We start from the raw sequence: 12764 nt of genomic DNA on the forward strand, positions 1-12764 counted from the left end.
TGGAGTATGGATCAATTATTTGGGACCTATAAACGCCAAAAGACATCGATAAATTGGAATCCATACAAATTGAGGGGATATATTCATCACTAAGTAAAATTAAGAATGGAAATGGGAAATGTGTCAAAGAGACAACAACCCGAAAATAGAGCAAACAAAAGCCGAAGGCCTACAAGTCAAGAGATGAAGGACGTATGACAAAAATACTAGTATAACTTCAGCTTCCGTCACTACAATCAAGTCGTCAACAGCAACGACTGATTTTCTTTTTAAAAGTGGAGGGGAAGATACCAACACTCCCCCCTGACGACCTCTTCAAATTTCACAGACCAAAATGAGAAATTAGAGCAACAAACCCTTAATACATGTAACTTTATGACTAAGGACAGTATAGACTAACAAGTCCGTAACAACAAACGAGCAGTCATAGTTCCAAACAGTAAGACCGACCAATTCAAAAATTCTACTTTTGTGCGCACTGCAGTAGTTTGGAAACTTCTGGAGGACTCAGTAGTGAGCGTCACCACAACCGAGCTAGGACTTTAAATCAGCACTCTTCAGCAAGCGCCACGAATTTGTGTGCAGACCAACAAGTCACACAATAACCGAAAGGAATCTGTGACGTACCCATCTATAGAGAAAAGTAGTAAATACAGATACCTAGGATAGTGGTGTGTAACAAACTTAAAATGTGCCTTTCAATATCATGTTTTTGTTGGTTTCAAAACGAATTTTCTAAAATATATTTCATGTGTTTGTCTTCCTGATGTCAGCCAATCGAAAACATATATTCAATCAAGTGGACACAAAGAAAACACTTCTTTTGGCCTTTATGCATTTAATGATCACAAGTTTGTATCCATAATTCAATGAAATATGAAAATACTTATGTAAGAAAAGTAACTAAGAGTAATATGTTTCAAATTTATTATCATCCCTAACAATGTTTATTTTGGTCTACATCATGATTGTCCGGATTATACGTGTTGTTATGAAGACAGTCCACAAAAACTTTGTCACACATGCATATTCTCCCCTTACAGGAACTGGCACGATCTGTAAAAAAATGGCAAAGCATTAAACTAAAATGTTAGAAAAATTATTGACATGGAAAGTGAAAATGCTATAGGTGTCAGACAACCAATTAAAAGTCCCTATCTGTTCAACCAAATTTTCTAATTTTCAGAGCTTTTAAAATATTTTACCTTAAGTTTAACTTTATAAAAACTATGTATACCCTGAATTTTACATGTATCCGCTTTCTACATGCCAATTTCCAACATAACTTTAAAATCATGCAAGAAATCAGAGGTCTCCCGAATAGAGGTACCAATTAAAATAACCCCTGGTTTTCTTGAAATCTTAAATCAGTATATTATCGATAGCATTAATCCTCAATGGTGTATGCAAACTCATAGACAAAAAAATGTCATAATATATTTCTCTTGTGTTGGTTAGTTAAAGTAAATAATGACATCAAATGCACTATTTTTGTCCGGGTAGACCTACATTCACTAAATTGGAGGGAGTAATTGGTGATCTGACACCTTGACTTAAAATTAGCAAAGAAAATAAGCTTCTTATTTTGAATAATTTTATGTATCTCATACTCTGCGTTATACTTAAGGTGGTACCTAACACTACAGGGAGATAACTCTGTAAAGTCAGATAAACGTTTTAATTACGTTGTGTTGTAAAAGGAATATTAAGCTTCTCAATGATAAAAAATTGGTGTTTGTCAAATTGCTATATAACCAGTGTAATTTTTTTGACAAAACGGTTGGTTCAAAAAAATTTAAATTTTAAAATTTTTATTTAAGGCTCAAAGTAAGTACTTTGACAAAACTTTATGAAAATTAAACGAACCAAATTAATTTTAGTGAAAGTGTTGTGTACCACCTTAATATTGTATTCTCATGTATAAGAGTGATTTGATGTATTTAGATGTCGTTAACATTTTATGTCATGTCAGTTTATGTGATATGTTTCATGTATTATTTATTTGTCATACAGGGTATATACAATGCATATATCCTATAAGCTGTAATTGTTTTGGAATTAAATATTATATAATTTAATTTTTGATTCAACGCGTCTTCTGATTGGCTGACGTTATTTTTTTATGAGCCCATATATATAATTTAGTCATGTGACCGTGACATCATCGACGTTTTTTCATGGTTTTCTACGGTTTAAAACGGAATTTAGAATTGAATTATAAGAAATGACTGTAATATTTTTTCTGCCTATTCGAAATAACATAAAAATGTGGTGCACACTGTTAAATAACTCGCTACGCGCGTTATTCAGTGTGCACTAATTTTTTTTATGTTATTTCTTCATAGACAGAAAAATATATTACAGTCGTTCCTTAAATAATACATATACAGATTATCACAAGGAATTTGTCATTCCAAACCCTTTAACGGCCCTTAGGTCATGATATCAGCCTAAGAGCTGCAGTTTCAATTATGTCTTTCTAATAAACATGTTAAATATTAATTCATTTTTGACCCTCTACCAATTTGTGAAAATTCTAAAATCACTTGCGGTTTTCTGCTCTCTAGTTTCGTTTTTTAAAGACTCGACACAGGCAGGCGTGTTGTCTTTCATGTTTACAAACAAATGTTCGGAAATGAAGAAAGGTGCATGCGATGAAAGTCACAGACTTTAACGGAAAAGCATGTGATAACATTCCGAAAGCAGTTCATTAAGGTTCGTTTATCAGCCCGCTTAGGAAATTCTTAGGAATCTGGTTAATAAACACAGCAATCCTTTTATAGCCTATTAAAATTTTTAAATGTTATTGAACTGTAATATTGTATACAAGTATATTATGATAACGCTTATTATCATTTGAAGTAGTAGTAGTAGTAATGGTAGTAGTACTATTATAAGTATTTTTGTTTATCCTTATCACCATCATCTTTATCATTATCATTATTAATTACTTTGACAATTGACTGTTCCGTTTTGAAGTTCATATAAGTATGGCCAAATCTTAGGCCAACATTCGTCTACATGACCATAGCAATCATCGTGGTCTTTGCAACATCTGTAATATAAATAAAGTTTAAATAATTAATGGTTGATGGAAATCAATACAAAACGAGAATTCACAAAACAGTTTATTTCTGAACTCAGTAATGTTTCAACCTATAAGTAACTAATTTGTTAATGTATCCATAACCTCAAAATTGAAAATGGGAATGAGGAATGTGGCAATGAGACAAAAATTGGATCCTAAAGTGAGGAGCATACAGAGAAGTTCTCGCTCGGGCATGCACTCCATAAGCGTGTGCATGGATATCATAAGAGCGTTAACCTGAAACACGGTGAGACAAACGCTTTAAAAAACAGAATCTAACCTCTACATTCGGAACCAAAATGACAAAGACCCGATCATAAAGTAATGAACATGGTGAAGTTCTCGCTTGGTCAATACACTTCATTATCGCTATTTTATGCATTTTTCTTTTGATCTTTTTTTGAGATAATTTTTCATATCATGCTACTCGCTTGAGATGAAAAATTATTGATAAACTAAGGAGGCATGTGGCCTTGCTAATGAAATTGACATGTAATTGACAACGTCGTCATAGGTAAAATAGCGATACACAGATTATCATTGGTCATCTCAACTCGATTGCGTTTCTCGCTTTCGCCGTATCGGCTTAAGCGAGAAAATCAATCTCGTTGAGATGATCAACGATAATCTATAATTATCTTAAACTTGAGAAATGAAATGAGGAATGTGTCAAAGAGACATCAACCCGACCATAAAACAGACAACAGCAGAAGGTCCCCAACAGGTCTTCAATGCAGCGAGAAATCTCCGCACCCGGAGGCGTCCTTCAGCTGGCCCCATAACAAATATATATTATATACTAGTTCAGTGATAATGAACGCCATACTAAACTTCAAAGTGTACACAAGAAAATAAAATTAAAAATAATACAAGACTAACAAAGGCTAGCGGCTCCTGACTTGGGACAGGCGTAAAAATGCCGTTGGGTTAAACATGTACATGAGATCTCAACTCTCCCCCTATACCCCTAGCCAATGTAGAAAAGTAAACGCATAACAATACGTACATTAAAATTCAGTTTAAGAGAAGTCCGAGTCTGATATCAAAAGATGTAACCAAAGAAAATGACAATAATACATAAATAACAACAGACTACTAGCAGTTAACTGACATGCCAGCTCCAGACGCCAATTAGGCTGATTGAAAGATTATGTATTCATCATATGACTACCAGGCACAATCCTTCCCGTTAGGGGTTAAGTATTATACCATCATAACATATATGAAAAGAACATAACCCGTGTCATGCCAACAACTGGTTTTTAAATAAATGTGCTTAGTTCCAATGCAAAGACCCTATAAGTGAATCAATATTAACGCCAAAGTATGCAATCTGTAATGACCTGACAACAGTATCGTAACAATATCCCTTCTCAATAAGTCTATTTAAAGGTGTTGTTAGCTACTGAGGTGAATACTAAAATTTTTGTGCTTTATAAAGAATATTTCCATAAAAAATTGGATGTGATATGCCTGAACGTATGAGAAGTCTGCATGTTGAGCTATATTTATGAATGATGTCCTTATACCGATGATAAAATTTAGTAAATGTTTTGACTAGTTTATGATATCGAAAACCCTGGTGTAATAATTTAGCAGTAATACATAAATTTCTCTCGTTAAAATCTAAAACATTAATACATACACGAGTGAATCGTACAAGTTGAGATGTATAAACACCGTAAGATGGTGACAAGGGAACGTCACCATCTAAAAATGGATAATTAACGATAGGAAATGAAAAATCATATATTTTAGTATTAAACTTTCCGTTAATGATAAAGATATCAAGATCGAGGAAAGGGCAGTGGTCATTGTTAGTACTAGCTTTATTTAAAGTAAGTTCAACTGGATAAATTTCGTAAGTATACATACTGAAGTCGTCATTATTGAGAGCCAAACTATCTTGTATATTACTTACTGATCTACTCCATCGACTGGTGCACCACTACCGTACCATCCACAAAAACATCCATAGTCTTGAAGTCCAGTGGCTTGGTCTGCTCCAAAATAATAGGTTAATTGATATCCAAGGTTCCAAATAGCTCTTTTACTTTTCACGCTTCTCGCCTCTGTAACACAAATACAACATACATAATTATGAATATTAGGTCAACGGTCATAAAAGTTTACACAGTACTCGGAACACTAAATAGAGTATTGTGATTGGTTAGTTTTTAAGTCCTACAACGCCAGTATCATTATAAGTATGGCTGCAAGGCCAGAATTTTGCATACAATCACAAGTTTATAATTTAAGGGGGCTCCTGGGTACAAATCAATTTTTTTTTCTAATTTAGGATTTCGCTATATTTTTTTATAAATGAACTTTGCCATATAATTAAAAGAAAAATGAAATAAAAAAATGGGGTCACCGTTCATTTAAGCTCACAATCTGCCTCCGGAAGAAGCATATATTTTTGTTAACGTCCTTTTTTCTGTTGAGCTAATAGGAGAAATAGAGGTAATATTGAAATAAAAAAGTAACCTAATTACAGAAATCGCTTAAATTTTACAATTATTTAGTTTATGTACAGCTTATTTGAAAACACTAATAAAATATATAGGTCACCGATGAGTTAAAAAAGATATTTCAAATTTTATGCCAAAAAATGGCATTTTTGCACCAAAGGGAGATAATTTGGAGCTTTTTCAGTGATATAAACATTTTAAAAGTCATCTGGGGCCAAACCGATTCGTTTTATTGGGTTGATTTTTGTACCTTATAATAAAGTTATAACTAACAGGGTAATAAATAAAATTTGTAATGAAAAAATAAAGGTTTAATTTTTTGCTGAAATTTTTGTACCCACGAGCCACCTTAACTTCAAATTCTATCAAGAATTGATAAACATGTCGGGGAATTTTAAATCGGCTAAAGATACATATAATGGTCTACTTGTTGCTTACGTACCAACTTTATGATGATCAATGGAAAGAAGGATACACAATACACAGACAGTAAGGTCCTGAAAAAAAAAAAAAAAAAAAAAAACTTAAAATATTTTATAAAACAACTTCGTATTTTGGATAGTAGTTTTGCATGCATATCTTGTCACTAGTCCTATAAGAAATGTTCTTAAGGTGGTATGGGAGTCTAAAATAAAAATGATAGAATTTGTTCATACTTTGCCAAAACGTTGTATCTATTGATACATGTTGAAAAATATAATAAAAATGATAGGTCACCGCGCATTTTCTCAAGCTACAGGACGGGACAAAATGACACATTTTGTATGGATTATACAGGAAAAAACACCATTTTGTGATTAGAAACTAAACAAAATGATAGAATTGTTAAATACTTCAGGAAAAGATAGCTTTCAGACACTGCTTTGAGAATATCAAAAGAAAAGATAGTGTCACCGTACGTTTTTTCTGGCTAAAATACAAAATAGGAAAATTCCATACAGAATCCTTCAGAAAATGCACTTTTTTAGAGTTACCTCCCCTCAAAATCCCAATTTAAAAAAAAAAAAAAAAAACAACCAAAAATAATTAACATTTGCAAAAATATCAATATTTAGAAGTTATATTCTTATAAATTGGTACTTTTAAATGAAAATGTACATTAAACATCTTCATTCCTGCATCAAATTTTGCTAACTTGATGGAAAATCTGTACCTTTGATTCTCTGTTTTTTACAATCCAAGATGGAGGAAGACACCCATACCACCTTAAGCGTTCTTAAGATAATTACTTATTATTTTTTCATTTTTCAGTTGATGTCAAAATTTAAATATGTATTCCGGTCGACTGTCTGCTGAACCTATTGTTTTCATTTATAATGTGTTCTCGACTTGAATACAAATCAAATATTTGCCACTCGAAATTAAACAAGCATCAATTGATCAATCGACATGCAGTCAGATGCACTTTTATATATTAGACATAATTACCGATCAGAAATGTAGAAAACTTTGTTATATTACCCTTTTAGATATTATTTACTTTATAATAAGTGTAACAGTAAAGGTCACTGATAAATTGTATACATATAATCTCTTTTCAAACATAACATGCATAATAATTAGCATAGTGAGTTTTTTTGATATAATACAAAATCAAATTTCTGACGTAAAAATACATAAAACCGTAATACAAATTATTACATTCAAATGTGAGTTTATTGGTCACATATAAAGATAAAAAGATGTGGTATGATTGCCAATGAGACAACTCTCAACAGTAGATCAAATGACACCGGAGTTTAGGCACTGCATGTCACTTTTCAACCTTAAACAATGACTGAAACCCAAATCCCATATCATATAGTAATTTGTAAATACTAATTTATTTAAGGATATGAAATCGAATAACAGAAACGTTCCTCGTTCACACTTAGAATAACTGTTCTTTTTATGAAAACCAAACGGTTAAGAGTGAAATTAATATGTCGTTTCTTTAAATTGTAATCAAATCATATCGTAGGGAAGCTTCTGAAAAAGGCGCTGAAGTTCAATCCCTATTTATTGATAATATTTCTAGGTTGATCATGTTGATGACTTATAATTTTCAGTGATGTATAAGGGAAATGTCTGTTCTTTAGATTTTTAGTGCATCGTTTTTATTTTTGTGTGGAATTCGCGAGTGTCAAAGAAAATGAAACAGTTTTGCGAAAGCGACAAATTTCATACAAAAAAGAATATTCTAAATCCCAATTTCCCCATACCTTATAAATATTAATTGAAGTGTTAATTTTCATTTTTTTTCTTGGGGGGGGGGGGGGGGAATGACAAAGAAACCCCAACCCCCTTGAAGTTAAATGGTTGCTCCCCGATACACTGTATACATAATGTTGTTCCATTTACAACATACAATTTTAGTACACTGTGATATCCAATATAACGATACAATGTACTTACACGTACAATCAGCATAATTGGACTGTTTTCCGCCTGCAAAGTGACAAAAAAAAGTAAAAATATATCGACAAGGTCAAAACACTGTTGGGTTTGAAATTACTTGACTAAGTATGGTCACGAAACGTTTAGAGAATAAGAAAAAAAATTCTAGAATATTTAAACAAAATTTGATCGTCAACACTTCCAATTACGTAGTGGACATGCACCAATAGAATAAGCGAATGATTTTCCACAATACTGATAATGTATGAGGTTATTGATGGGGTTTTACAAATAGAAAATGAAGTGCAAAAATTGAAGAATAAATGGGGAAAAAAATAGACAAAAATAGGCATAAAAAGTAACGAATAGAGACCAATTGGCAAAATAGATAAAAATACCGAAAAATGACATAACAATTAAAGACTGCAGAAATAAAATACCCCCATCAAGATCTAGACCCTCCTAAATGCATGTTTGTCATGTCGTGAACATGTCGTTTGTGGTTTTATGATATGTGTAATTGTTTGGAATATATATATTATATATATATGACATTTATTGTGTCAATTTATTAAGGAAATTTATTTAATTAGAAAATAATAAGATATACATGTAGTACATGTATCATGATTGTCAATTAGACAGTAAATCCACAATATATTAGATCAAATGAAACATTAGCGCGCAACTATATGCCACTGCGTGGCCTTCGATGAAAACCCAAAACCGTATAGTTAGGGAGCTAGGATGAACAATGTTGTCTTGCATTTTTTTAAGTTGTAATATCTGTCCTGGTTTTTAACTTTTCATCCTATTCGGTCCTGCATTTTCCGTTGGGTTTATCCTGCCATTTTTATATCCAAATTATATCCTAGCCCCTCCCCATACCCCCACCCCCTCACCCTGGACAAACAAAATATTAAACCACTCAAATGAAAATAACCGCTGCAATTAACAAAAGTTTGTATGTTCATTTTTAAATTGAACGTTTAATCATAAAGTCAGACAGCAATACATTTTAAATATTTAGTTTTCCTATTCCTTTTCGCAACTCGGCTGATTGACATTCCGGCATGGACGAGCTTCTATTCTCTATGTTATACGTGTGAGATTCAAATTACGCATTCTCTTGTTTCTAATGGCAAAATGCATAATTGAAAGTAGAGATACCATAATTGACAATCCTACACCTTTCTCTATTTTGCATACAAAAGTAAAATGATACACTAGCTCTGTCAAAATTATCATTCATGTCATGTCTTTAAGTCAACACTCTGAAACTTGCGAGGCAAATAGGCTCTCTGATACTCTGAAATGCGCACCTGAGTAGACTCAGTCTGGTACCTGATAGAAGTCATATTGGATATTTTACTGAGGAAGCCAACCTAGTACCGGAGAAGTCACCAAGACTTGTTTTATAGTCTTCGGTTAAATAAGCAGGATATATTTTCGTGTAACCACATTTTGACCATCGCAGACAAAAAAGAACTCACACCAAAATCAAGAGTAATATCTTTCATTGTTTCATACAGCTGTTCTTACCAGTGGCGGATCCAGAACTTTTCATAAAGGGGGGAGGGGCTCCAGTCATGCTTCAGTTATTCCCTTTATAATCAACAAATGTATCACACGGAAGGGGGCCACCCCCCACTGGATTTACCTATGCTGACTATAATTGTTTGACGACACAGTAATGGTCAATTACGTATATCTTTGAAATATTTTGACTGTGGGTGATTTTCCCTTCCTTAGAGAGTGTTTCAGTCAGCTAAAGAAGTAAGCCACGAAAAAAAACCTTACCTGATTGACAATTCAATGGTACTATTTACACTTCAAGATCACTGAATATCATTAAGAGAGATTTGGCTAACATATATACCATTGCTCAAGGAACCTGTTAAATTCCCCATTTGAAACTTAAGACAAAGAAATACTTTTAATTAGATTATAAAATTTAAGGTGTATACATTTGTTAGATGATTTCCAATTAAAAAAGGGATCGTTTTAGATATTTTAGCAATACTGTGATATTAGCTAGGAGCAAAACAGGAAAAATAAAATAAAAACGGGAAAGAACTTATAAACCACTACACAATGACGCCATTACAAACAGAACTCGGGTTTGTTAAGACCGAGTTCTTATCGACAACAAACTTATGGATCATAATCTTTTATATAGGAACTTCCTTAGTGGTTGTAAAAGGGCTTATATTTTGTAGTTATTTTAATAACATTATATATTTTTTCTTAATTCATTGGGAAAATATTAATACACCGTGACGTATTAAAATTTTATAATGTATTACACTGCTGCATTCCTAAACCGTCATCATCTACTCGTCCAGAAAAAAAATTACTTTTAATATTTAGAAAATGAATTTACCACACTACGCCTGTATAATGAATAGGCGTCCGGGGCAGTTCTTGGATTTACTAACATCAGGCAATGTTGGTTGCATTTTATTCAAAATGACCTGCTTTGTATAGGTTTAGAAAGGTGCTTTGGGCGCAAGAAACGTGTTGTTTTCATTTTTTTACATCACTGAGTCGATACATGTACCTCTGCTGATGGACTATCAGTTTCCGAAGGTATCATCAGCTCAGTAGTCAGTACTTCGGTATTGACATGATTTAACTAACTTTACTAAAAATTGTCCGTTTATAAATTTTGAAATTATTAAGAAACTAAGGTTTCAACTCTCTCAGGCAAAGTTGGCTTTAGATGAATTTGGCTATTTATTTTAAGTATTATTGACATATAGCTCTTCAATGGTTTCGGTACTTATACATCTTCGGATGTCAAATGTTTGGGTTTGGGCGTTTCTGATGAAGGTAAATCCAGAAAAGCGCTTCGGACGCAAGAAATTATTAAACGTGCTGTCTTAAATTTTTTAGGTCATACTTGGTTTAATCAAGGTTATTTTATATAGAAAGTAAACCCTCCTGTACTTTTAGTTGATAATTAAACCTCATGTGTGGTCGTCTGAAGCATGATGTCGACAGCCAACTGAGTAATTAATATAATTATACCAAAAATCGGTTAAAAAGGATTAACCCACCAGATCGATATAAGGCAGAAAAAAACAAGTAACAAAAAAATCCAAGACCGTGTGGCAAGGTGTATACATTTCAACAAAAAAGAAACTAAGTATAGATCTAATAGTACTCGCAGTAACTGGCTGCTACTTTAAAACGAATAAGAGAATAAAAAGAACGTATGTATTTGAGACTGAATTCATAGATGCGGCTACTATAGAATGAACTAAAAGTAAATTCAATGGTATGCTACGTTTGTCTATATAGATACTACATGTATAATGACCAACAAAACTATTGTCACAAACATTAAGAAATAACACTACGTACCAGATGGAAGTTTGTAAATCTTGGTGACAGCGAACGGATTTTACTCGTCCATATCCTAACTTATCTACAGCAACTAACACTATAATATATAGTTTTTTACATATCAAGCAACTTTTCTTAGACAACAAATGATGTTTCCATTTAGGTTGTATTAGAACAAAGACATTGTATTGTAATGATTTATTTTACTTTTTCATCTATAAACGCACTTTTAATATAAAAGACAAAAACTATTGCCAGGTGACGTCAGGTAGAGGTAAAAACTTCGATGATATAAGACGACTGCATACCATGTTGTCATTAAATGCCAATTATGTCACTCATTTGTGTGTACTTTCGTCATTCAATTCATCGTATTAATATAAATGTACATGTACATAGGTATTTCCTCTGAGTGTATAACAATGACTTCTCAGACATTAATGTAACTTGTTTAAGAGACTGAAGGTGTTATGGCCTTTAAAATTTAGTTACCTTATAGTGTTATAATGATTTGAACCAAGATGTCGTGAAATGTTGGATACACAGGCACTCGTCTCAGAAAAAAAAATCCTATATACCTTTATCTAACAAAAGGTACTTAACTCGTGCTTTAGAAAAATGTCAGCCGGGTGGCGAAATTCCGTTATATGCCGATTTTTTGGCTATGCAAACCCCACTAAAACTTGTTATGCCGTAAATCTAAATTGATTTATCTTCACAATGCTGTATAACACGCCTACTTTTGTTGTCGGAGTCATCCGTAGCAATCCTACCCATGTATGTCAATCGTAATTATTTCGTCTACCGACGATGGATTGGACACACACAACTCGCAGTAAATGATTAATTACACAAAAATTGTTTCAGAAAAACTGTTTGTTTTGTCTGAATAGAACTTATCACCTAGTTAGTAAAAATGTATAAGATACCGTGAACAAAAATCTAACAATTGCAAAGTGTTATTTGTGGTATGTCTAATAAGTTACGAGTTTCCTTTTTTAGACACAAATTTTCCCATGCCGTCAATATCATTCAGATAACTCCGAGAATCATTTACACTTTCCAATAAAATTTACCAATCGGAAACCGATATATTGAAAGAGACGAGACGTTTATTTCCAATCCATCGTCGGTAGGCAAAATAATTACAATTGACATACTTGGGTAGGATTGCTACGGATGATTCCGACAACAAAAGCAGGTGTGTTATACGCCATTGTAAAGATAAATCAATTTAGATTTACGACATAACAAGTTTTAATGGGGTTGACAGCCAAGAAATAGGCATATAACGGAATTTCGCCACCGGCTGACATTTTTTTCTAAATCGCCAGTTAGGTACTTTGTGTTATATAAACTTTTAAAGGTATATACGAATTTTTTTTCTAAGACGAGTGCCTGTGTTTGGATACCTTACATTTATAATGTTTTCCATAGCATATGGTCAAACCGTTTAAAGACCCCATCCTAAATTATTGAAA

The 12764-nt window shown here is 32.8% G+C and overlaps 1 protein-coding gene across 1 annotated transcript; it reads right to left on the minus strand.

The window, feature by feature from the left end:
* Window positions 1-913: 913 nt before the first annotated feature.
* On the minus strand, window positions 914-12500 carry LOC139483344 (basic phospholipase A2-like). Its single transcript, XM_071267367.1, has 5 exons — window positions 12444-12500; window positions 6002-6056; window positions 5010-5160; window positions 2952-3055; window positions 914-1056 (listed from the first exon to the last, which is right to left on the minus strand). Exons 1-5 carry the CDS (start codon window positions 12498-12500, stop codon window positions 938-940), a joined length of 486 nt encoding a protein of 161 aa, XP_071123468.1. The 3' UTR covers window positions 914-937.
* Between the last annotated feature and the right edge of the window lie 264 nt (window positions 12501-12764).

This window comes from Mytilus edulis, chromosome 7 (genome assembly GCF_963676685.1).
Source record: "Mytilus edulis chromosome 7, xbMytEdul2.2, whole genome shotgun sequence".
NCBI lineage: Eukaryota > Metazoa > Mollusca > Bivalvia > Mytilida > Mytilidae > Mytilus > Mytilus edulis.